Genomic DNA, 27,881 nt, shown 5'->3' on the forward strand with positions numbered 1-27,881 from the left:
ACCTGACACATCTTTTTTAAATGTACAAAAAATATACAGTGAAAAGTAAGTCTCCTTCTCACCTTTGACTCCCAAGTTTAACTCTCCCAAGGCAACTACGCATATCATATGTATCCTTCCAAAGACACACTCTGCATTTACAAGATTGAGTGTGTGGTTATATAACACTTAGCTGGACAGAAAGCTTATCTCCCTTTTATTTTTTACACAAGTGACAGCATCTCATAGACAATGATCTGGCTTGGAGTCATCATTTAACCTCCCAAGTGGCTCTGATGAAACTTGAAGGCATATAGAATAGAGTATTATGTGAGTAAAAGATCTACTTCATGGAGGTTGCCGAGAGAAAACTCTACCGGCTCCTCTTGTGCCATGTTTATGAATTGTAGAATTGTATATCCCTACCTATCTTGTATGAAGTTTGCTCAAATTGCAGACAATAATTTGGCTGAGTTAAAAGAACCTAGCAACATCCTCTTTGAACAGAGCAAGAATCTTTATAAAATAATCTCCAAAGGGAATCTGATTATAACCAAGGAATTATCTTAGGAGAGATAAGTCACAGCTTGTATATTATCAGTATTTTCCTGTGAAATCAAGTATATAAAGATTAATGCCCAAGGCTGTACCTGGGTTTTACTATAAAATCCTTTCCCTTTTATGGGGGGGGGGGGGCAGTTGAGCATTACTTTTATGAAATATATGTGATAAAATTACAATATGAAATCTTAGTAACTCCTTTTCTTTTCTACAGAACTGGCAAGGGAACTGAATTTTTCAGTGGATGAAATCAATCAAATACGTGTGGAAAATCCAAATTCTTTAATTTCTCAAAGCTTCATGTTATTAAAAAAATGGGTTACCAGAGACGGAAAAAATGCTACAAGTATGCTGAAATTATATTACTTTAACTTGCAAAATTGCATATGTCTAATATTTCAGATAAGCCTACTGTTAATAAAATCACAGTGATCATAAAGTAATGGCAAGCCTTTTGAAGTTATACTTGTTTAATTTTGTGCTAATATTCTAAACTTCTGTCTTTAGGAAGCTTTTTAGGAAGCAAGTAGTAGGGGCTTTTGGGCATTTTGTCTATATTTGCATTTTTTGCATTTTTCTCTGTGACCATCAAAAATGAAAATATAATTCTAGCTGTTCAGTCATGGGGCGGTAGTGGGAAACAATGTGAAGTTACTGCTATGGCCAGAAATGGATGTGCAGGGAGATAATAGAGAAAAGGATAAGATCAAACCATTTTATCCAGCCTGGTCTGTGATGGCAGAGCACTCCCCAGTACTCCTGGGTTTTGTGTGGTTTAGGTGGTGGTAGGGGAGTGGTGCTATACTGTGACAAATGCCAACCCATAACGATGTGGAATCAGTTACTGGGGGTTTGCCTGGGTCGGCCTGACCTTAGTAAGTCATTAATGCTAAGCATCAAATATAAGGGTGACATATATATATATTTTGACAGTCTAACAGGAGAGGAATGTGTTTATTAGATCCCCTTATAACTAACGGGAGTCTCGCTGTCTTGAGGCCTATCTGCTCTGCGCCTTACAGAGACGGAACGAATGTGGCTGTCATCACACACGGCTTCACAAAATGATTCTTAAGACCCTAACGTATCTTCCCTGGAGCAGCGAGCTTTCTGAGCCCTCTGGGTAGTGAATGTTGCAGAGGTGCAGTGAGGCGGGACTAAGACGCTAGGAGGGTCAAGAGAGCCATGCCTTTGTGTGGGTATTGTGATGACTTAGAAGAAAATCATTTAATTGGGTTTTCAACCTTTTTTTTTCCCTCCTCTTTCAGCTGATGCCTTAACTGCGGTCTTGACAAAAATTAATCGAATAGATATAGTGACTCTGCTAGAAGGACCAATATTTGATTATGGAAATATTTCAGGCACCAGAAGTTTTGCAGATGAGAACAGTGTTTTCCATGACCCTGTGGATGGTAACTGAATTTAGTGTTCATATTTACTTAATCATTTGATAAAATTTGAAAGTGCAGTAGGACAAGGCAGTCACGTAAAACCAACTAAATTATGATTTGCTTGACTTAATTTCTCATTTTCACGGCATATTCTCTGCCAGAGTCTGCCAACAAACACCCTGATAGAACAAACTTGATAAATGTCTCTGTTATATAAAATACAGATAATGAAGTATATAAAGGCATAAGTTAACTGAAAGAGTTGGTATCTCAAATGTTTTATATGACCAAATGGAAGAAAATTTAATATCTAGAGAATATGTTGCTTTTGTCATTTTTATATTAACCTAAAAAACTAGGGAACTCTTTTATTCCTATTTAGGTAAAACCAAATTGTGGGCTATTATACAAATTGTTAAGTAAAATGGTTAATTACTGTTTTGAGAACAAGTATTTAAGCATGTACTGAAAGAGACGAATGTATCACTCAAACAGGTGTTTTCGTTATTTAGCATTATTTTAACTTCATATGCTGCCATTTTTTTGTTTGGAAAAACACTACTTGACCCATCGTATATAAAAGGTAGCATAATTTCTAATTCAATGAGCATAGATGTCACTAATATAATAATTCCTCTTTTACATTAGCTTAATTTATATGATAATGGTGTCATTTTTCCTTCATTATGTAAATTGGGGCTTTTTTCAACAAAGTATTAAGAAAAGTATGACAAATATCTTACTATGTTTTTCAAGATGTTCATAAATGGAAATTTATTCCTATAATGAATTTTGAGTACAAAAATGTTGATGCTATGGAGGCAAGAAGAGGAGCTAGGGATATTTTTCTACTATTTCAATTTTTTTTAAATATGGTGATTTTTTTTCTATTTTTAAACAGCAGAGTTAGACCACCAATAATCAATAACTTATAATTCTGCATATGTGACAAAACATCTCAAATTCTTAGAAAGTTTCTGCTTACTAAAGTCAACAGAAAATTTAAAGTGTACCTTGTTATCCCCATAACATAAACATGTGGGTAATAATGTCAAAAGTGGTTTCTTTTTAAGCTTATAAATATCACAGAACCTGGAAAAATGCTCTCTTCAAGGCCCTGTCTTATATGTGAGGCCATATATTGATGACCAAACTCTCTGTGCACAAGATAAAGACAGACCACTATTATATCAAATTTTGGGTTTTTGCCAAGTTTATAGAATATTTTAATATTCTTTACTGGGAAACTTTTTTAAGAAAAGTAGTTTTAACAAACAAGATGATCAGAAAGGAATGGAAGTATTCAATGGAATTGAAAGTTTCATTTAACATTTTAAAATCAGAGTATCATTAAATAAATCCACAAGGGCTTTTTGTTGGTACATCTTAGTATTTTATATTCTCTATTTTTAAAATTCTTAGGGAAATTTATGTTTATGAAGTAAATTTTACTTGTGCAGATTATAAACCTCATGTAGTCTTAGACAGATTTTCAACATTCTGGTTTATGGGTGACCATAACAGAAAAATGTTCACGTACCTATAGTAATTTGAATTTACAACCAAAGCTAAGTTGGTATTTATCTTGGACTGATGGAAAAATTAGGCTTTAGTTTTTTAGACCAATAAGTCAGAAAGTGTGCCTGGTTGCCTTTTTGTTCCGGTCTCTCCTCTTCGTTGAACTTTTGCGAAACTTCCTTTCCTCACCATGACCAGACCATTGTTGACTTTTCTCTCTGCTGAAGGAGAAAAATAACTCCCTTAATCCACGCAGCAAAGTTTAAAACGAGGCAATTTCTCCCTCCTTCCCCTTTGTGTAGGCTGGTTAGTAAACTTCTGCTGTCTCATAGCACTGTTATGACTATTCAGAGAGCTCTCTGTGAATGGCCTTCCTCCCGTCTCTGTTGTGTATCATTTCTTTTTTCTCTTTATTTGATTCATGCTTCTGAGTGGACCCCTACCACCAAGTTCACCAAGACTTTCATGCGTACACAACCCTTTCATCTCTGTCACATTATGACACCTGAAGAGTTTACATGGAGTCTTTTCTACTTTATCTGCTTTTTAAATCCTTTTCCTAACATCTTTTTAGATTTTTTTCCCAGTACTACTGCTCTAAAATCTAATGGTCATTTCTTTCCAAAGATTAAATTCATTTTTCTTTGCTGTAAATTTCATGTGAAATAAGTTAAGAATTAAGAGTTGGGTAGCATCACTCTTATGTACGGTTCTTAAAATAAGTTATAAGTAATTAATTATAAAAATTGGTTTCTTGTGGCTTGCTGTATTCAGTCCACCACAGTGTGGATTTTGCATGCTAAAAGTAGAAAGATATTAATTTGGCCATGCAATAAATGTATCTTACGTAATGACAGCTAACTTTATATTGGATCAAACTTGTGTATTTAAGTTACTGTATTAAAATTACCAAAATCGATAAACAATTTATATCTTAATTAACTAGTATTCTATTTTATTGTAGTTTGCACTAGTCTTTTATTTCATTGTATTACATATACTTGAACTACACCAATAAATTTATCAACATTATTCTGTAATTCATCACACATTTTCATACCTAATATAATTTAAGTCATTCCATGTGTTTTTGTTTGATGTGCTCTAATTCATTCCAGTCAGTCCAAATGTACTGTCTTCCATAGGTTATCCTCCCCTTCAAGTGGAACTGGAAACTCCCACAGGGTTGCAGTACACACCACCCACCCCTTTCCAGCAAGATGATTATTTTAGTGATCTCTCTAGCATAGAATCTCCCCTTAGAACCCCCAGTAGACTGAGTGATGGGGTAGTGCCTTCCCAGGGAAACGTAGAGCATTCAGCAGACGGACCTCCAGTCGTAACTGCAGAAGACACGTCCTTGGAAGAGAGCAGACTTGAAGACTCAATGCCTTTGACAGAAATACCTGAAGCAGTGGATGTACATGAGAGCCAGTTGGAGAATGTATGTCTGAGTGAGTATCCTCAATACCTCGGAAGGATGGCTGGGGTCCCAAAAGATGTTAAACCAGCAGAGCCATTGGAACAGACTAGAAAAGTAGGAGTGAGCCCTGAGCAGCAAGAGAAAGGAAAATCTGGTCCTGATGAGGAGATGACGGAAGAAAAACTCAAATCTCTATTTGAGGATATTCAACTTGAAGAAGGAGTAGAGTCTGAGGAGATGACAGAAGAAAAAGTACAGGCTATTCTTAAACGTGTTCAGCAAGCAGAACTGGAAATGTCTTCAATTACAGGTTGGCAGAATGAGACATCAAGTGGAAACCTAGAGTCCCCTGCTCAAGCTCGAAGAATAACTGGTGGGTTACTAGATCGACTGGATGACAGGTATGGCTCTGGGTCAGAAAAAGGAACGTGAAATGCAGGTTACATGTTAATAGTTTTTCTTTCTTTCTTTATTTTTTGGCTGCGCCACACAGCTTGTGGGATCTTAGTTCCCAGACCAGGGATCGAACCTGGGCCCTTGGCAGTGAAAGCATGGAGTCCTAACCACTGGACTGCCAGGGAATTCCACTAGCTTGTTTTAAATATATGCTTTTTAGCAATTACTGTTTTTCTAAATTACCATTCCAATTTCAGGATAATACATGCTTTAAAGGTTAGTTCATTCTGCTAATCTGGAGAGGGAAAGTTACATTAAACTCAAATACAATTCTTAAAACTACTGATAATTAGCTGAAGTAAAATGCAAAAAGTTATACACATGCTAAAGATTAATACATTTTCTTTACTTTAGAAGGTTACTCTTTTCTACTTTATTACCTGTAGTAGTATTCTTTTCACATAGCCAGAAATTAATGCTCATTTAAAATAATGTAATAAATATAATTCTGTCGTTTAGAAATATAAGCATTTCTATTATTTCCTGACTTCAAACATAAATGTGCTTATTATACAAAATTTTAAAATACAGATTTAAAAAATCAATACAATGCCATCATCTAGCAATAACCACCACTAAAATTTTGGTGAATTTCTTTTACATACGTGTTTTTAAATGTCACAGAAAAATGCAGAGAAGCAAAAAAGTCATCTATCCTTATCATACTAAGAAAAACAACACTTTATATATCCTTCCTTTTTTCTACATGAATATTTTATATAATTTGCAAATATGGCATATGTAATTCTTTACCCCCAAATAATATGGGCATGATAGAAATTTGTTTATAACCAAAATAATTCCCTAATCATGAATCTGGTTCTTTTTACAGTGATCTTCCTCTAGGAGGGTAAGAGCTAGTGTCCTTGAGACACTGGTTCAAACCCCACCACCATTAGGTTTGCACTTTTCGACTTGATTAATTTCTAAGCTCTAAGGATGCCACTGTAATTGGCTTTAAAAATAAGAATACTACTACTTTCTTCAAACAGGTTTATAGATTGAAAAAGAAAGCCTGTAGCATGCCTACCCAATGACTGGTACAAACAGTATCTCAGTGATAGCTGGCATTATTTTATTTATGCACACATAAAATATATTTTACTTCAGTGGTAACTAGTGATAAACCTCAGTTCTTTTCATACAACTTATTTTATAACCATGTTTGTTTAATATTTTCATATTGCTGATAAGCTTCTTGCTCAATGAAAATTCCCAAAGAGGGAGGTGACAACATTTGCAAAGAGTTCACAAAACTCCCTTTGAAGAATGGGAGCATCAGTGAATTCTATGTTCAGCCTACAGAATAGAGTATGGAGACAAGAAATAGTACTAATTTTGATGTCTAGGTTCAGATAGAATCGCATAATTTATAGTTGCATAACAGGAAATTAGATATAGCTAGGAGTTATAGTTATCGTACAGGGTCTTCACAGTATGCTGGGACTGTTTGTCCTTAAACATCTGGAATAGGATGTGCTATTAATATTTTTTGATAAAGGTGTTTAATCAAAATTTGATTTATAAGGATACGCACATACATATACATAGTACATATATTGTACATAGAAAACATTGCACTAGTTTCATTGCCTTCGGAATTCTACAGGTAATAAGCAAAGGTGCTAATAAAAACAATATACAAAAAAAACCCAATATACAAACTATAAAATAAAGTAAAAGTCTATATTGAAACTAGTAAAAATTAGAGACCAATTTAAAAGAAAGTAATGGAAGAGAAAGATTTTTAAGAGTCAAAAGGAAAACAGTCCTCACAGGTAGTAGAAGCAGCAGGTGAGCATCCATACCCTTATCACCAGAGAGAGTCAGCAGAGGGCAGGAGTGGAGAAAGATGAGAACCCAAGGAAGGTTCTCACGGTTCTTCCACGGTGGGAAAAGCATGACGGTAGGATTCACGATTGGAAACACATCCAAAGACTGGAACGTAGGGTTCTTGAGGATGCCAGAGCTCTCATCACAGGAATTCATTTTGTTCTTTGTCATCAGTTTTTTCACTGGCACTAGAAAAGCATTTTGAGATCTCCTCCTCTTTTAGATTGGTGGGTCTGGAACTCTGGGTATGTCCATGAACCTCTCAGGATTACTTTTTAAAAGATACAGAATCCAAGGAACTGTATCAGTACAATTAAACAAAACAAAAGAAAAACAGTGACAGCATAGCCAGCCAGCTAGCTTGGGAGCTGGAGTGAAGAGGATGCCTGGAGCCTGTGTATCATCTCCTCACCCCACACCCACACCCATAACAGGCCCTCACAGTTTGAAATCTGATGACCAGGTTTTTCATGCGTTTCTACTGTATGTCTTTAAAAGTAGTTAAAAACACAGCTGTTGAAAATTTAGAGCTTCTGAAGCCCATTTGCAGCCATATGTTACCATTATAAATTTCCACATCTTCTCTATTGCAGCCCTGACCAGTGTAGAGATTCCATTACCTCGTATCTCAAAGGGGAACCTGGAAAATTTGAAGCAAATGGAAGCCATGCAGAAGTCACTCCAGAAGCAAAGACAAAATCTTACTTTTCAGAATCCCAAAATGATATAGGGAAACAGAGTACAAAGGAAACTCTGAAACCAAAAATACAAGGTTCTGGTCGTGTTGATGAACCAGCATCATCACTAGCGGCATATCAGAAAGCTCTAGAAGAAACCAGCAAGTTTGTCATAGAAGAGCCTAAACCCTGTGTGCCTGTCAGTATGAAAAAGATGAGTAGGACTACTCCTGCAGATGGCAAGCCAAGGCTTAACCTCCATGAGGAAGAGGGATCCAATGGGTCTGAGCAAAAGGTACGTCATCTAGTTTTCCACTGTGCTGTCATTTAAGCTGGAAGTACTGACGCTTCGATTCTTTTATAATCTTGTAGCACTGGGCCCAGTGTTCGTTACTACTTCCAGATTATCAATGTGTGATTGAAAATTGTAATACTAATAATGGGGGTAAAGAAAGTAATGAGTAAAATATATGCTATTTGTCATCCCTTCTTTCATTGGGTAGAAAAAAGGAATAAACATCTTCTTAGCCGTTTTTCAGGAGGGAAAAGAATACAGCGATGTTAAGTAAGTAGCTTAAGGTCCAGTTTTAATTTGGTCTGGGATTTAGGTTTCCTCACTCCCAACCTAGTCTTCTTTCTTGAGGATGGAGGATAATTATCCTGACCCTTTCTGGTTCCTTTGCACAATTTAAAGAGTCACTAGCATTGACCCATCTAAGAGTTCTATCCTATAAGGTCTGTTGCCTGAAAGGGTGTTTTAAAAATTGAAGAAACACAGTTCCCAAGCCTAAAATGAGGTGGGTATACTACTGTTGGTTGACGGCATTTAGAAATGCAACATTAAAAGTATCCTTTTAATTATTTTTATATCTAAGTTGATAATTATCTTAATATTTGTTTTTAATAATTTAAAAAACCTTACTGTCATATAATTATTTGCTTGCTTTTTGTACTTATATGTTTTTGTGCTACCATCTAATAGATTTCATTATTCTTTGAGGGTAAACATTTTTAGATATTAAAAAATTTTTAATTGAAATTATGATTCATAGATGGATATAAGAAAATTAAGATCAGTTCTGTTTCCTATATTTTTGACTGCTTTTTGCTCTCTCAATTTTTGTGTCTTTTCATGAACTATGCAGTAGAAATAGACTGAGAGTTATACATCTTTGGAATAGTAGTACTTGAAGTTTTCCCTAAAGCATCTAGTTTACTTAAGCTCTTCTACAGTGTTTTGGGTAGAAAAAAAAAAGAAACAAATCTTTTGTAAAATAATGAGCCCGTGACTAATTTGAGGTTTAGGAAAATTTAGTAAACTCCTAATCCCTCAGGAGCTAATTATCAGCTTATTAACTAATCATATCCTTTCCTTTTCCCTCCTGCAGGCTATTTTTTGGATCACTTTCCTGCTTGTTAGGAGGGAAAGTGAGAGGAAATAAAATCCTCAGGACTCTCTTTCATTTCCTTCCCGACAAGTCTGTTTTGAGTATTGCTTTCTGCCTTTTAGTTAACTCCTAGCATGTTTAAGCAATATGACTTTGGGTGGAATGTTCCCTTTTAAAATGAGCCTGCAAAATATAGGGAGGAGCAGTAACATAGTGATGTTTTAACTATGAAAATGTATTGTGCAAAAACCTATTAAAAATCGATAGGGAAGTTCTGAAATATGTAAGTAAGCATTTCGACGGCATACATGTGCCTACATATTGCCCATTGGGGAAGCTTGGAGAAGGCATAAAGAGGATTTGAAAAAGAAAGTCTTAACCCTGAATGGAAATGCAGCTGAATTCATCAGTAATGGAAAATAATTAGTTGTTAGAAAATGTTTTCGAGATTTCTTATAAATGAGTTTGTGCCTTTCGCATTGGTCACTGGTCCTACTCAAATGCGTAAAGGCTTCAGGAGCATAGCAATTCATAGTGAAGTTAAAGCTTCTGGAACATAAAAGTCTGACCTCACAAGAAATTCGAAGATGTCCAGGATGTATTTTTTGTGGCTAGACCATAGTACAATAGTAATCAACTAGGTCGTCGGATGTATGATCTCAGAAAACAGCCCCCTTTTTGTCCCCTGAAAAATCAGGTCAAAAGTCCGGGTGCAGCTCTTAAACGGATGACTGCCTGCTGTTACAAGGTAAAAATCCTGCTGCTTTCCACCTCTTTACATGCCGCAACCCATGGCAAGAAGTACTGAGAAAATTCCATTTGGTCTCCTAGTTACCCTCTGTGCCATTGCAAAGAGAATTCTCTAAAAGGAATCCTGGTCGAGATTCTGCTACCATCTTCTCTCTACCCTTCACCTTAAGACTGGCGAGACTCCATGGAGAAAATGGAAACAAACATTAGCCAAATGGCCACTTTTTCTTTATGTGAGGGGCTGGTCTCAGATGATTCTTGATAGGATTATAATTGACATCTAGGTTTGTTGTCAGTGTTTGCATTAACATATGTTCTTCTGCTTTTAAATGTTTCAAGTGAAAAACTTTCCCCAGTCTAAGATTCTGGGTATGGATAATTCAGATTGAATTTTCTCTTCTGCCTCATCTAATCTATTAATTGCTAAATGCTGATTAGTAGTTCTTTTGCAATCTGAATTCGTCTTACTTTTTTCTGCTTTTCTGAGCCATTGTAGGGCCTCCTTTCACAATATTTAGGTCATTCTAAGTGTCCTGAATTTATGGTCCTTTTCTAAAAAAATTTTAAAGTAATGGGGAATTTAGTAGCCAGTATCTTTGCAAGGAGTAAGAAACTTGAAAACTATTTCCTTTTGATACCATATTATTCAGTAAGGCATTTTGTTCAGATGAAATTTCCTACAAAGTTAAGGTTGATATTACTATAACATTTAAAAATATTTGGTAAGTTTACCTTTGGTGAAGAATGGCCTACTTTATTATCTATTTGACTAACATTTCATTAATAATTTTTGCTAACACTTACACCTCCTGTAACAATTTTACCTTTTTTTTTCCTATTTTTACCAATTCTGCCATTGATTTTTCCAATGGATATTAACTACAGTTTCTATCTCTGGGACTGTCAGATTTGGGGTAACTAGTACACTTAGAAAATAAAATACTAGAATTGTTTTCAGAACTCCACCACTAAAATTTAGAAATAAAATTATTCAGTGTATATACTCTTGACCATGATATTTAAGTAGAAGCTGAAGATAATTTTCCCTTTGACTTATGAACTGTTTATCACTTGGTAGTTTTTCCTTATTCCTATCCTTATTTCCTAAAAAGTAATACTTTGTGTAATTACTGTATTCTTACCTGTACTATATTCTTGTCTGTGCAATGTTGTTTCTATTCTAATTTCATATCAGTTCTTTAAAATAAGACCTCAGGCTTTCAAATCTTCTACATTCCTCATTTGAATAAACTCCTACTGAGTTCCAATTATGTATTAGGTATGAATTATGCTGATAAAAATCTCCTGGCAAATTATGCTGATATAAACTGTATACTTTTCATAAAGTTCAAAATAGCTTTTGATAAAGTTGTCAAATCTGACCAAAATATCATATAAGTCAGAAATACTGTGCCTCTTTCTGTAGATCAAGTGAAAGATGGCCTGTAACTGTAAGGTTATACATTCATGTCAAATGTATAATATTTATTTTTAAACTAGCTTTAAATCTATATTATTTCCCCAAACTAATAATTAGTAGCATGTATGTAGTTTCTGATGCCAAAGTCTCCACCATTGTTATTTTTAATAATTTACAATTTTATTGTCTTGATCTTTACCTGCATATATATACTTTTGCATTTACATATGCATTGCATTTATATATACACATAAGTATATATATGCATATACATATGCAGGTAAAGATCAAGGTAATTATATATATTATTTATGTATAATTTATACATATTTATATACACATATATACATATAAATACAGAGTAATTTCATTTAGAATTCTGCTCAAAACTTTCTTCCACTTAAATTTTTTTTAAGATTTCCGCAAATATACATCATGATTTTCCTTAAGTGCGGGGAACCAGCAAGTAAAAAATTCTTTCTTGATTTCCCTTCTCAGAATGTCTTTCTTTTATTTTAAATGTGATGGTAAAATTCTACTAAAAATGCATTTACTCAGGACTTGAAAGGCAGTGAGAGTGATTCAAGCTCAGAGGAAGAACGGAGAGTCACTACCCGAGTTATTCGCCGGCGTTTGATTATAAAGGTATCCCGAAGCCAGATCAGTATGGGGCAACGCTGTATTATTAGAACCTTTCTTGTGGTTTGGAAAATTCAGCATGCTTGGTAACTAAATGGCTCTGTATGTTTCTTTGCACATTTGAAAACTTATAAAAACACCCCCCTAAAGGAAAAACTCACGTTGCATGGTAGTGAGTATTCTGTCTAGGCCTGTGTTTGACATGTGGCAGTTGTAATTTTACCCGAGAATTCTTGGCATTTGTATACTGCTTTCCTTGGAGAAGTGTTCTATGTGTGAACAAAGATTCTACCTTGGTGAGAGAATAGTTCATATCCAATGAAATGTTCAACTGAAACCCCAGAGGCTGTAATGAAGTATGAGGTAAGATAAAGACGAAAGAGAGTGAAAGAATTAAAAGGCTCCCTTCTCAGCCTTAACAGTTTTTAAGTGAAAACCAGTTTTTCATTATCAATCAATGACTAAGAATTCAGTGTTATAGCCTGGCATGGATGTATATGACATAATGCAAACCAAGCAAAAACTTCTGAAATAGGTTTTTAACTTGACTGACATACAAAAAATCAAGCTGGTTTTTTCTAAGGCTGTATTTTTAACTAGAGGAAGCAACTCTTACTGGAAGTGAAAAATGTAATTCTCCCCTGTTACAGCACAGTTGAATACTATGAATAAATCCTGATTTCCCCCACAAAGGCCTTTTGAAGCACCGACCTGACGTATGGGAGGTCCTACGGACTGCTTCTTGCAGTCTGCTGCTTGTCTCCATTACTCTGCCTTTAGAGAGATCTTTCTTGATGTTGGAATAATTGAGTGCAGAGAACTAGGAAGCCATTTTCAATACACAGTCCTTTGAATGTGGTCCAAATAACTTGAGGCTCCTTGGTTGGCAGTTCTGAAGAGAAAGAAAGGAAAGGAAATATCTATTGAAAACCATTTATCAAACTTATCACCCATTTCCAAAGTGTCAGGACACCAAACCAGAGATGTAGGGAAGTTGGCTTAGGTATCCAAAACTTCTTAATCCTGCTGCTTGTACTTTTCTTGTAGATCAGATGAAAGAAGAGAAGAAAATCTGCCAAATCTGCTCTAGTATAGTTTTTCTAAGACTCTGGAAACATTAGGGAAGAAAATAAGTCCTTGTCTAAATCCTAAATTATCCACAAATCAACCTTAAGCTCAACAGGGGCCATGAAAAAAAAGTATGAATCACTTTGAAAATTCCACATGGGCAATCCACATTACTTACTGTTATCTAGCATATTTGCAGGCATTTGGCCTATTTATGAAGTCCTCATAATCAGTCACCTCCCACACATTTGCTGGGATTAGGGGGAAGAAATCTTTAATTTGGTTTTTCTGAACATGTTAAAGCCAAACTCTGTTCAGGCTTTGCTAGTCCCATGATTAAAATATTACTTCTTGAAGACACTAAAGTGAAACATCTAGAAAAAGCACACCAGACATACTGTCTTGTAACTTGCTTTTTATGCTTAACATATGACATACTCATGTTGCATCAACTTCACCTCATTTCTTTCTAATAGCCGCCCAGTGTAGAAGTTGACTCCTCTGTATATGACAGAAGAAAATAAACATAATCCTGCATAGGCAGTGGGAGAAAGCGTAGAGAAGTTTTACTCTGGGGAATACTAAAACAAAACAGCAGAAGCATCAACCCCCTCCCTAGGTCAATGAGGGTTATATCTTTTGGTCTCCTATAATTCTAGAACATGCATTAGCAAGTCAGCTTTAAAGTAATTTTGTTAGAATGAGTTATTTATATATTTAAGCTTAACATATAATTATATATATTAACATTTTTATTAAGAGCTGAAGTTTAAAAGACTGAAATACACTGATGTTATAGGCTTCATAAAACAGAGGAGACTGTGTTCTCTTCAAATCTTCACTTCTTGAAGTCAGTGTAATTTTAGGGAGGCTGAGTGGAATCATCAGAGAACGGGTTTCATAAGTGGGGAGGGCATTGTATAAACAATGGAATCACTTAAACAAGCTTTGAGAAATGTCCTTCGTATGTGACAGAGAAACCAAAAGCTAAAGGATAGCTACAATTATAATTGGAAGCTATAGGTGTAAGAAAAAATCTTTGTCAATTACATACGTAGAAGTCTTTCTGGTTAATATTTTTCTGTTCAGATTTTGGGGGCAGTTGAAAAAGATCACATTTCTGTTGCCTTTTCTCTTTATTCCATATGTTGGTACCTTTTTAATGTAAAAGAGCTCGAGACTGCAGTACTACGCGGTAAATGTGACATGGGATCCATCTCTGTCAAAACACATAAAATGAGAGTGTTAGGACCTAAAGGAGTCATTGAGACTAAAATTACTTCTTTTCCTAGATGACAAAAACCAAGGATAGGAGATGAATTGATTTTCCCAAAACCACACAGCTGGGCAGTAACAGTTCTGAGACCAGAACCTAACCCCTGGTCCTCTAGAGGAGTGCCTTCTACCTGCGTTTTCCACGATACTGTATTCCGTCTCGTCCAGAACAAACTAAAAAGGAATAACTTTTCCTGGACTAAATTAGGCACTTGGCCATTGAGACTTTTCCGGTGGCATAGGAGAAGGCAGCATTGAGCTATCTTTCCTGGAAACTATTTGATGGGGCTAGAATGCTAGGAATTTGACCTACTTCATGGAGGCTGTCCAGCCTTGGACTGAACCAGCCACAGTAATTCCCCTAGCACTTAGAATCCTAGAGCAGAAAACTATTTGGTGGTTATTCCATCCTTCCCAGAGCTAGCTTTGGCCAGGAAATGTCAATGAAAGCAGTAGATATATTCAGGATTCCATTATCACAAGTCTAGGCAAATCTGTGTTCTTAGCCATTCAACTAGTATAATAAATGGAGTGAAAGTAGAATTTTATGATTTTTCTCTTTAATTTCACATGTGGATTCATTCTTTTTTATGTTTTTATATTTTTACATTTAATATTTTCAAGTCCTTTAAGAAATGAGTCAAGTTAACAAACTCTCCCATTTGCTTGCGTATTTTTAAATTTTATAAGCATATTCATTTATGTCTATATAATATGATAATATCACAGTGGTTTCAAATGCTTGGAAGCAGTTTAAATTGACCAGTCCCTATGAGCTTGTTTACATTATTTGCTTAGCAAATGCAGTGATTACAAAGGTAAAAACTTTAAACTAACTCAAACCATTGTGAAGTTTGATTAGATTCAAATAACTGAATTTTTACTATATAGTTCAACTATATATATATTTTGTTTGTTTGTTTGTTTGTTTGCGGTACACGGGCCTCTCACTGCTGTGGCCTCTCCCGTTGTGGAGCACAGGCTCCGGACGCGCAGGCTCAGCGGCCATGGCTCACGGGCCTAGCCGCTCCGCGGCATGTGGGATCTTCCCGGACCAGGGCACGAACCCGTGTCCCCTGCATCGGCAGGCGGACTCTCAACCACTGTGCCACCAGGGAAGCCCTCAACTATATTTTTATTTCTACTTTTGAGCGTTTTTACTGACTTTCAAAATAAGGGTTTACGTGTATGTTTCCCCCCATCAAACAACTCAGAAGTACAAAAAGTTCAATCTATCCATTCCACTTCCCATTGTTCACAAGCTTCAGATAACCATTGTTATGGAACAAGGTAACTATTGTTCACAAGCTTCAGATCGTTTTATATACATATACCAATATGTACGTGTATACAGAATATACATGTGCTATATACATATACACATACATCCCCAGCAAGTGGGTTTCTCAGAATACATATTGCTTAGTAATCTGCTAAGTTTATGTATATAGTTTCTCTCATCTCATTTTTTTGAAAGTTCAAGTTTTAATGTTGTGTACATCGAAGGAAATTGGTACATTTCATGTTATTTTTTCATTTTATTCAAGAAGGAGAGAGGAATAAAAATTATAAAATGCTATGTTTCCAGCAGGGGTCCAAAGGAAAGTACAGTAGTCTTCACAAAGGTGGCCACCAGGAATGATACTGTGACACCATACGTACTGTAATTTTCCTTTGAAATAGGAAAGAAAAAAAGTGCGGGTAGGTGTTGCCAAAAATAATACCATCACCAACACTAGCGGGGAAATTTTATTTACTTAAAAGTACAAAGGTTTTCAAGAACCTTAGAAACTAATTAGAGATTATTTTCTCTCATTAAAGAGAGGCCCTAAAGACCTCTCCTTGGTAACACCTGATCTCCAATGTACCTGACAGAATTAAAGATGGATGAAATTTTTTTTAATGTACTTTGTGACTCCTTACGAACTTTCCTATCTATCCAGTCAACTACTATCTAATCCACTCCCTCAGTTTAGTGAGTTTCTACATTACAGTCTCATTACAACAGATTATTTAACATTCTGCTGGCTTAAAAAGGCATAAATTATAACTTACTAATATTTTTATAATTGGGGTTTGAGTGCCTTGAGAGTTTTAGTGATGATTTCTTCTAGTTTTACAGGAACTGGACAGGCTGTCCAGTTGTTTGACTGATCACTAACCTACTGAATTATTGTGAAGTACAGTAACGTATTCCTTCTGACGGTGCTCTCCCACTCGCCCTGATGCTGCTGAGCTGTGTGGTTGAGGCAAATAGATTATATCTGGGGACGTGAAGTGACAAAGTACTTGAAACTGTGTTTCGCTTATCCTAATCCAGCCTCAAGGGACCAGAATGGAAACTGCTTTTTAACGAAAACCCTTTCACCATGAAATCTTAACGTGTACATTCCTTTTAAAGCAGGGAGAACATTCAACAAAAGAAGTATGACTAACAAGTCAGTAGGTCTCTAGAATGGGTCTGCACTTAAGATGTTTGTCCTTGTTCCCCAAAACTGTAAGTGAGACTGACCTAAAGTTGACACCAGTGAAGAAGGTAATGTGTTACAAATACAGCCCTATGTCTGCTCTCTCAGTGGTTTTCCTTATCCTACAATCATAGAGCTAATAGACGTTAAGGAGCCATCTAAATCTACTGACCTGCCTATTAGCAGGAAAATATGATGCCACTTGGCAAGTTAAGAATTTATCCCATTTTTTTGTTAACTCACCAGAGGAAGATCCTTGACAGTTTCCCCTTCTAAATCAGATAGCAGTCACTAACTGAAAGGCTGTCGTCTTACATTCCTTTAGTAATTAATCAGTCATCATATAAGACTCATTCACTTGATAATATTCTGAAACTATGTACTTCATCAGACATTAATTATTCTCATTTACAACTTATGAAAGGCTCAGTCTGAAAAAAATAAGGTTTTCTCTGTACTCTGAACTTTTCTCATAGTATTTGAAAAAATATTGCCTTTAGTAAGGAATTTTTAAATTTAACAAACTAACAAAGGGTGATTAACACCCCAACTAAGGTGCTACCTCAATTCAAATCAGACAAAAGGAAATCCACCAAAATGAGAGATTTCGTAGGACTAATGAAGAAACATTATCCAAAGTGAAATGATCTAATTAGAGCTCTAATCGTTAGCTAAATCTTTTTTCAACAAATGAAACCTTTTTGTTTGTCTGTCTATGTATAACTGTATTCTGTGATTACATATTTTCAAATTCTTCCTTCTTGGAGTTTGTTGCTAACCATCATTCTTGTACATACTTGAGGTTTAATGCTTTGAATGTTGTTGACTGCTAAATAACCATCCATGGAGTCAGCCTTTTCCCCTGGCCCTGGAATTGCAAGTAGAGTTTATACTTTCTTTTTCTAAAATGCCACAGAGCATGTGTGTGGTGTATGGAGTGATGTGGAGATCTATCCATCTAGTATGTTGCTAATCTCTATGCCACATCCTTTAGGGAGAGGAAGCAAAAAACCTTCCTGGTGAATCAGTCACAGAAGAACAGTTTACTGATGAAGAAGGCAACCTCATCACCAGAAAAGTAATCATCACTGGGGTTTCATGCTTCTCTTGGGGTTTAGATTTTCTACTATTTGTTTGCTGTAGTGTCACCTCTTAAAATAGAAAACAGGAAAATCTCTCCTTTTCACTATTGCTTCCTACAGATCACTCGGAAAGTACTAAGACGAATTGTTATCCCACAAGAGAGAAAATATGATGACGTGGTAATGGAGAGGGACTGTCGTAAAGAAAGTAGAGAATAAAAGCTTTGTGAACTCTCTAGAATAGGCTGCTAACAGGCTGGCGTCTGCAGTGTGGCAGCTTGAAGCATTTGCTGCTTTTGACATCTTGTGCATTTGATCAGGGTCAAAGAAAAAGATTTTCCTTCCTAACATTCTTTAACAGTATATACTCTTACTATCTTCAGAGTTTTCACAGAGATCATTTCATTCATGGAGGTTGCAACATGCCGGTTCGAGCATGGGAGACAAAATTTAAAACCCTCTGCCACCACCAAACCCCTCGGCCATGCCCCACCCCTGCCCAGTGCTTTACCTGCAGCCTACTTGGGACCCAGAGAGAGAGCACTTGTTTCCAGCCAATGCACAGGGTTTAATTAAAAGTTAGAATGACAAAAAGCTCGTCTCAAAATCCTTACATCTAATCTATACATTTTCTCTTTCCAGTATATTCTACAGGGAAATGTGAATTCCCCCATCTTAACCTGAGGAGGATTCTCCTCTCTGGGTTAATAACAGCCCATTTCCAATGTGCCAGTTAAAGAACTAAAGTCATCACTGAGCAGTGTAACTCAGCAAGTGAATCTCTAGCTCCCACAGAAAACATCTCTGGTTATTTTTCATTTCTTTCCCTTTCTGAGACCTTTACCCTTTTCATTTAAAAAACAGAAACTTCAATAGCCAGTGTTTACATAAGAAAAAAGTAAACTGAAAATTTCTCAGAAGGAGTAAATCAGAAAATTGGAAAGGCTACTGTGTTTTCCATTATAAAGAGGGTAAAGGGTAAAAGCTGAGTATCTGTGGAACCACTTTGCTCTCAGAGAAGTGTGTCCTTGGTGCTTGGTGAGGACAGGTCTTATTTTATGGAAAAGGGATGCCTGCTTGGTCTGGAGTAAGAGGACGGGCTTGGTAATTCCACAAATTAAAAAAGAAAAAGTCTCTCAGCTCAACAGCATTTCCATGGTCTTTAGTTCATGATTAGTGCTTTACTGAGAAATTTCAGTCTCATTACAACAGATTATTTAACATTCTGCTGGCTTAAAAAGGCATAAATTATAACTTACTAATATTTTTATAATTGGGGTTTGAGTGCCTTGAGAGTTTTAGTGATGATTTCTTCTAGTTTTACAGGAACTGGACAGGCTGTCCAGTTGTTTGACTGATCACTAACCTACTGAATTATTGTGAAGTACAGTAACGTATTCCTTCTGACGGTGCTCTCCCACTCGCCCTGATGCTGCTGAGCTGTGTGGTTGAGGCAAATAGATTATATCTGGGGACGTGAAGTGACAAAGTACTTGAAACTGTGTTTCGCTTATCCTAATCCAGCCTCAAGGGACCAGAATGGAAACTGCTTTTTAACGAAAACCCTTTCACCATGAAATCTTAACGTGTACATTCCTTTTAAAGCAGGGAGAAGGTTATAAGATGAAGACGAAGAAAGAAATCCGGCATGTGGAAAAGAAGAGTCACTCATAACAGTAAATGGTCAGTCAAGGTGGTAAGTGTGCTCTTATCAACAACAGTAAGACGTAACTTCCTGTGAAACTTCTAATTTCACCAAATAAGTGATTCCATCCCCCCGCCACCCCCTTCCTCTCTTTTTCACTGAATTGCAGCTTTGAATATCCAACAAGCAGTTGGTGGTCATTTTCATGTTCATGTACACGTACATCTGCACGCGAAAACCAAGGCCTCTAGCTCACAGTCCATAAACCTCTTCACAAATTAGGAATTTAAATATAAATGATGGTTGCAGAAGCAAATGTAAATAGTGATCTTGAGTCTTCTCTTAAGAGCGAAGGCTCAGTATGAAGTGCAGTAGCATTATTCACTCTAACAGGAAGACTATTTGGCAACAAACAGTTCATACAAATGTATTTGGAGATTTGTATTGACCAGCTTTTCACCATTTTACCACAACAGCACCTAAGAATATAATTTTGGTTGAAATACAGTGGTTGCCAAGCTTAAATGAGCAAAATCCCTATATCCTACTTCAGATATTCTGTATAAACCAAAGCAAATGAAATAGGAGGTTAATGGCACTACTATGTTTTCTAAGTTAAAATGTTTAGTGAGCTTTGTTTAAGGTTGTCTGAACTTTTCTTCACGGAGAAGGATATTTTCCTCTAACACTGTTTTCTGAACTTTGTGCTGTTTCTTTCTATGTAGCTACAATTCAAAAGCCCATTGATAGAGCTTTGAAAAGCTCTGTGTAAGTCTGTGAGGTAAAGCAGGATGAGTCCTTTAGGGCTGCTCACCAACAGTTCTCCTAGCCCCAAGTAACAAAGCAAACAGATCCCAGTTTCCACTTTCACTCATCAACTGTTCCCCAGTTACCAGAATCCTGGTACTTGGAGTGCTGCTGTAAGGAATTGAGAAATCACGGAGTCTCACTGCCCCAAATTTTGTATGCAAGGTAACTGTAACTAAGGCCCAAAGAAATTCTTAATCCCTCCACCTCCAAAAACAGCTTCTTCTTTATTTATTCACTTAAAGATTTATTTCCCTTCCTCTCTGTGACGCTTTCTGCCTAGGCACTGGGAAATCATCGGTAAACAGCACTAGGGAGGTACTGGCCCTCGCTGACCTTACGTTTTGGGGATTTAACGGTAGTCAGTCACTTCAGTATTTAAGGCATTGAGAAAACTCCTAAGAACTGCAGAGTGCTCTGGAAGTAACAGTATTTGCTATCCATACGTACTCTTCCAGTGTTTCAGGTGTACTCTTCATTTAATTCACTTGGATCGGTGCCTTTATCATCCCCATTTAACAGGCCCCAAATTGCCCAAGGTCACCTAAATAAAAAGTGGCAGAAACAGGATACAAACCCTAACAGGCTGCCTCTGGAGCCCACACACTCAACCCTGTTAACTGGAGATCTGACCTGGTCTGAGGGTGACAGGGAAGGTTTCCTTAAGAAAATGATGCTTGAGATTAGTTTTAAAGGATGAACAGGATTCATCTGGATGAAGGGGAGGAAATTTGATGGTGTTTGGGGTAGCCTCCTAGGCACAGGCTCTAGCGTTCTGCAAAGGCCAGAACTGGGAAGAAACAAGAAAGGAGAACAGGTCGGTGTAGCCTGCAGAAGGTTTTGTCATTGTGTCTGGAGAGGTAGGAAAAATCGGAATATCCGGGCCTCATAAGCCTTTTTTCACTAAAAGTTTAGGTTCTCATCACACACTCTAGCTGCAGGGCACAGAATGAATTGGAGGTGGCAATAATGGATGAGCAGAAAACCTATTAAACTACTGAAGATGCTGGCTTGGGCAGTAAGGATGGTAAGAGGTAGGCTGACTCGAGAGATAGCGACATGAATTGCTTTTTGTCAGATGACAAGGGTGAGAGATGAGAAAATTAAGGATGACATCAGTGTAGCAATATCTAGAATGAACCCACCCATTATGCATGTCTTACAGCTGAATCTGGTAAAAGACATATACAAGATTTTTTTAAATTGAGGTGTAGACGATTTATAATATTAGTTTCAGATGTACAACACAGTGATTCAAAATTTTTATAGATTATACTCCATTTAAAGTTGTTATAAAATATTGGCTATATTTCCCTGTGCTATACAATATATCCTTGTAGCTTATTTATTTTATACATAGTAGTTTGCACCTCTTAATCCCCTACCCGTGTCTTGCCCCTCCTGCCTTCCCTCTCCCTACTGGTTAACCACTGGTTTGTTCTCTATATCTGTGAGTCTATTTCTGTTTTGTTATATTCATTTGGATATGTTTTAGATTCTACATATAAGTAATAACAGAGTATTTGTCTTTCTCTGACTTCTTTCACTAAGCATAATACCCTCCAGGTCCATCCATGTTGTTGAAAATGGCAGAATTTCATTTTTAATGGCTGAGTAATATTCCATTGTATATATGTACCACATCTTTTTTATCCACTCCTCTGTTCCATTTGTTTATTTTTGCTTTTGTTTCCTCTGCCTTAGGAGACAGATCCAAAAAACTATTGCTACAATTTATGTCAAAGAGTATTCTATATTTTCTTCTAGGACTTTTATGGTTTCCAGTCTTACTTTTAGGTCTTTAATCTATTTTTAGGGTTTTTTTTTTAATATGTTGTGAGAAAATGTTCTAATATTATTCTTTTACATGTAGCTGTCCAGTTTTACCAACATCATTTATTGAAGAGACTGTCTTTTCTCCATTGTATATTCTTGCCTGCTTTGTCATAGATTAACTGAGCATAAGTGTGTGGGTTTATTTCTGGGGTCTCTATTCTGTTGCATTGATCCATGTGTCTGTTTTTGTGCCAGTTCCATACTGTTTTGATTACTGTAGCTTTGTAGTATAGTCTGGTCAGGGAGCATGATAACTCTAGCTCTGTTCTTCTTTCTCAAGACTGCTTTGGCTATACAGCAGATTAATAAAACACTAAGCATGATTTTGCAGTCTTAAATTGCTGTTTAAGCAATTCTGATAAATTAAACTAGAAGAGGGCTTCCCTGGTGGCGCAGTAGTTGAGAGTCCACCTGCCAATGCAGGGGACACGGGTTCGTGCCCTGGTCCGGGAAGATCCCACACGCCACAGAGCGGCTAGGCCCGTGAGCCATGGCCGCTGAGCCTGCGCATCCGGAGCCTGTGCTCCGCAATGGGAGAGGCCACAACAGTGAGAGGCCTGCATAACGCAAAAAAAAAAAAAAAAAAAAACCTAGAAGAGACTTCAGTCAGCTTTAGTATGCCCCTAAAAGTTTAGCAACTTGTTCAGTAATAGACTCAGACTCTGGGTGGGACAGAACCAAAAAGGTTATCGACACCAGCTGAGCCATTTTTCTAGAGTAATGTATACCTAATATCTATGAATAAATGATACCAAAAAATATATGACAGTGCTGTGCTTCCAGGGGCCTTTAGAGTGAATTAATACAGAAATGACTAGGTCACTAAATGTACAAGAGACTTGAAGATAAATAATCCACCCTGTAAAGCAGTTGGCAGGGCCTTGGCTCACTTGCTACACCACTCAAAGGACAGAGAAACTCACTAGGAGAATTCATATGAATGTGAAAATAGCTTCAGCATAAAGCAAACTTAATGTGTCAGATGGAAAGAACAGCGATTTGACTGCAAGCCTCATTTTACTCTCCAGGGTGGTATTTGCCTTTCATAAGTGAATTTAGGAAATGAGTCCAAGAAGACTGCCTGGAATTCCAGGACACTGAATGTGTGCTCTGGAAAAATCAATTTGCAAGTATATTGAAAGTTCTTATGGCCCTGCTGTCTTTTTTTTTTAAAGAACAACTAAGCACATGGAATGTGACCCAGTTTCACTGAGTCTCAGATGGTGACATCAAAATTTTTATTCTGCATTTTGTAACCAGTTGAATTTTGAGCTATCTGAACCCTATACCTGCTTTTCTTTAATACTGAGTCACAGCCATCCTATTTTTAATGTAAGGGAAAAGCTGATGGCTTAAAATAAGTATAAAATTTATACGTAATATATAGTGATTTATAGTTTATAAAACGCATTTACATTTTTGTCTTATTTAATCCTTCAAACAAGCCTCCAGGAAGAGGAGACCGATTTTGATTGCTACCTTTTACAGATGAGGATACTATGGCTTGGAGAGGTCATCCTACATTTCTTCTTTCAAACAGCTGTGACTGGAAGAACTAGGACTTGGCCTCAAGATTATTGACACTTCACCTAGTGTCCGATTCCACTAAGCTGTCTTTCTAAAATTAGTCAGAATAATAATAATAATAGTCATATTCTATGAAAGATTACTGTATGCCAGGTACTAGGTAAGATCATTACATACATTACCTCATATAGTCCCCAAAACAATGCTATAACGTAAGTACTATTATCTCTTTTTTAATAAACAAGGAAACTGAAGCTTAGAAGAATTAAATGAGTTACCCAAGGTCCTATAGTTAATGAGCAAAAGGATAAAATTTTAACTTAACCAGAGCCTAGCTCTTAACTATTACTCATATTAATAGTTGAATAGTACTTGATGATTATCAGAAACCTAAAAGCAAATTTTGAATCAAATGTACGTACAAACGCAAACTGTAGTTAATTTCTTCATACAATACACAGTGAAAGTACTCAGTTTTTTGGTTTAGTTTTTTTAAATAAAGCAAAACTTCATAGCCATAAACCTTCAAAAATACCATTAGCTGATTAGTGAGGCTGTGACAACGGAGGTACCCCAGACACACGTTGGAAAAGACTGGAACAGCTGTATTGTAAACCTCTTTTAGGGAAATGCTCAGGATCTCACAGCCACATGGAAGCCAAGAGCAGCAGCAACAGCACGAGGCTTGCCGGGGGAAACACTTTATCTGAGGCCAAAAAGTTGACTCATTTCATTCACGCCTTCTAAAAAGGACGTGGCCAGCAGTGTGAAGAAGAGGCGAGAGCGACCCCTGCACTGGCCAAAGCCGCGCGCCACTGCATCCCCGTGTCCAGCGCCTACGTCCCGCCGCCGTCACCACCATGCCCAAGAGAAAGGCTGAAGGGGATGCTGAACGAGATAAAACCAAGGTGAAGGATGAACCACAGAGAAGACCTGCAAGGTTATCTGCTAAACCTGCTCCTCCAAAGCCAGAGCCCAAGCCTAAAAAGACCCCTGCAAAGAAGGGAGAGAAAGTACCCAAAAGGAAAAGGGGGAAAGCTGATGCTGGCAAGGATGGGAATAACCCTGCAGAAAACGGAGATGCCGAAACAGACCAGGCACAGAAAGCTGAGGGTGCTGGAGAGGCCAAGTGAAGTGTGCATTTTTGACAACTGTGTACTTCTGGTGACTGTACAGTTTGAAATACTATTTTTTAATCAAGTTTTATAAAAATGCAGAATTTTGTTTTACTTTTTTTTCTTTTAAGCTATGTTGTTAGCATACAGAACACTTCGTTGTTGTTTTTTGGGGGAAGAGCACATGTCACTAATAGATTGTCTCTGAAGCTGGATTGACATGGGAAAGAAACACCTTTCCCATCTGGTTTTGAGAGACTTCCTCCTGGTTCCCAGGAAGGAGGGGTTCCTTGATGTTGACACACAGTAGCCACCTTGGCACAAACGCCTTGTGGTGTGGAAAAACTAAAATTAGTTTTTATGTCCTCTTCTCCCTCTCCACCTTCAGCATAGACTTGACTCTCTTAAACCCAGAGACCTGTTGGAACCTGACCCCCCAAAGTTGGTTACCAGTGTGTCAGGCAATCTGGACTTTGCATTGTCACCACTGAGATGGCGTCCCTCAAAAGAGCAGCGGCTCCTTCTTTAGATTGTGGATCTTCAGATTGATACTTTTGCCATTTTCATTTCCATTTCCTGAAAGTCAGGGTCGGCTTGTGAAAAGTTGTTAAACAACATACTAAATGTGAAGTGTCAACCCTCACTCTAAACTTTCCCTGTTCAGAGCATCACATGAAGACTTCATGGGGTTTTATAGTGGCTTTCTGATTTTGGTAGTCCATTGCAAAAGGGAGTTTGAAAGTTGTTGTATACTGTTAACGATTGTCTGCCCATGTCCTGCCTGAAATACCACGATTGTTTATGAAAAGTATCTTTAATAAAGCTGGATACAGTTTGGGAAAAAAAAAAAGGACTTGACCTTCCACCTTGTTTAGAGCGAAAAGGCTAGTAATAATATACAGTGGTGAATAAAACCTCCACGGCCCCTGCCCTTCTGCATCTCTCAGCATGCAAGGGGGAAAGAGATGGAACATGAATTGTTTAAGGGCTAAAAATGCAAACTCCAAGATCCAATGGAAGAGTAGCACAGAAACATATTTAGACTTGGGGGCTGGGGAAAGTCCCTCGGAAGTCATGACATTTATGCTAAGACCTCGTAGGTGGTGCCAACAATGTAAAGAATGGGAAGAAGGAGAAGAGGACTCCAGCAGAGAGTACAAAGTGTGCAAGAGCCCTGAGGCAGGAAAAGGCCTAACACTTTTGAGGAAATGAAAGAAGATTAGTGTAACAGAGCCTGATGAGCTGGTGGGGGGTGAGGCAGGCCCATGATGAAGTGAGAAATGCCTCATCATAGGCCAGAATATAGGATTTGGATTTCATTCTAAAAAAAATGTGAAGCCTTTGAAAGATTTCAAGCAAGAGTCTGACCTGATGTTTTACTTATTTTTTTAAGCACACCAGCTATGTAGAGAAGGATTGGAGGGAAAACAAGAATAAACTGAAGGAGGTGAGCTAGGAGGTTATTGCTGTAGTCCAGCTAAGCCACCATGGTGGCAGGGCTAGGACCTGGGCAGCAGTTTTAGGAAAGTCAACAGCATCTGATGGCTTGGGGTTAGGATGGAGAAGAAGGGTTGAGTCAAGGATGATGCCTTGACTCAAGGTTTCAAGGGTAAGCAGGTGGGCGGTGGAAAAAGAAACAGGATGGGTTTTAAGAAGAATATCAAGCACTCAGGCTTTTGTCGATACACAAGTCTGGAGCTTTGAGGAAAGGTTGGACTAGGCGTATAAAAATGTGAGTGTTATCACTAAAGAGGTGAATACTGAATATCAGAGAAAGGGAACACCAGAGAATAGGTGTGATTACCTAGGGAGAAAGTGAAAGTGAGCAAAGAAGGGGCTCAGGATCGAGCCCCAAAGAACAACATTTTGAAGAGGAATAGAGAGCTGTAAAAGGTTGCCTCTGACCTCTTCCTTCCTAGAGATCTCCAAGCTGTGCTAGCTCCTCTAATCTATAATCATATTCAGCCTCGGCCCTCTAGTATATACTTTTAAATTTTTTTCATAGCATATTCTTTTCTGAAGATATTTCTAATCTTACTTTTATTCCTTTATGCATTATAAATGTAGTTCTCTCATATTCTGTGTATAATAATTCTAAATTGGAACCCAGTGCAGGACTGTTTCTGCTGGTTCTTGCTCATTTTTTCCCCTGTGCCCCTGGTCCTCTAGTATATTTGTTTGGTTTTACCCAAAATATTTTAATCCATGCAGTTTAGTATCAGTGGATGAAAGAAACTTTCCTATAATGCAGATTAGCTGATAAGCTTTTGTAAATAACTGACCATGCACATTTAGAGCCCCTTTACTTCTTAGTTTGTGACACACACTGTGTAGGTGGTCGGGGGAGTCCAGCATTGAAGACATTATCCTAATATTACTCAGCCATTAAAAAAAGAATGAAATAATGCCATTTGCAGCAACATGGATGGACCTAGAGATGATCATATTAAGTGAAGTAAGCCAGACAAAGATAAATATCATATGATATCACTTATATGTGAACTCTTAAAAAAAAAAAAAAGATACAAATGAACTTATTTCCAAGACAGAGACTCACAGACATAGAAAACAAGCATATGGTTACCAAAGGGAGGAGAGGGGGAGGGACAAATTAGGAGGTTGGGATTGATATATACACACTACTGTATATAAAATAGATAATCAACAAGGACCTACTGTATAGAACCTGGAACTATACTCAATATTTTGTAATAACCTATAAGGGAAGAGAATCTGAAGAAGAATATATATACATATAACTAAATCACTTTGCTGTACACCTGAATCTTAACACAACATTGTTAATCAACTCTACTTCAATTTTTAAAAATATATTAAAAAAAAAAAGACATTATCCCCAGCATCACCACTCACTTGAGGGCATATAACTGTACAGTCTAGTCCAAGAGGCAAACATGATAGTAAGTTACACAAATCAAAGCACAGAGCTATGATAAAAGATATAAAAATATCGCTAGGAGAATCCACTGGAAGATGTAGTAAACACCAATGGAGGAGATCTT

General features: G+C 37.2%; 1 protein-coding gene and 1 pseudogene across 1 annotated transcript in view; both read left to right on the forward strand.

Moving 5' to 3' along the window:
* ANK3 (ankyrin 3) overlaps positions 1-27,881 on the forward strand; it is a 328,736-nt gene that overhangs the window by 294,828 nt on the left and 6,027 nt on the right. The window contains 5 exon segments of the mRNA XM_060033488.1: positions 755-886; positions 1,809-1,952; positions 5,183-5,273; positions 7,755-8,133; positions 19,534-19,624. Of these exon segments, the coding sequence (XP_059889471.1) occupies positions 755-886; positions 1,809-1,952; positions 5,183-5,273; positions 7,755-8,133; positions 19,534-19,602 (815 nt within the window). The 3' untranslated portion in view covers positions 19,603-19,624.
* On the forward strand, positions 22,987-26,253 carry LOC132440005 (non-histone chromosomal protein HMG-17 pseudogene; annotated as a pseudogene).

Source organism: Delphinus delphis, chromosome 16, assembly GCF_949987515.2.
Source record: "Delphinus delphis chromosome 16, mDelDel1.2, whole genome shotgun sequence".
Lineage (NCBI taxonomy): Eukaryota > Metazoa > Chordata > Mammalia > Artiodactyla > Delphinidae > Delphinus > Delphinus delphis.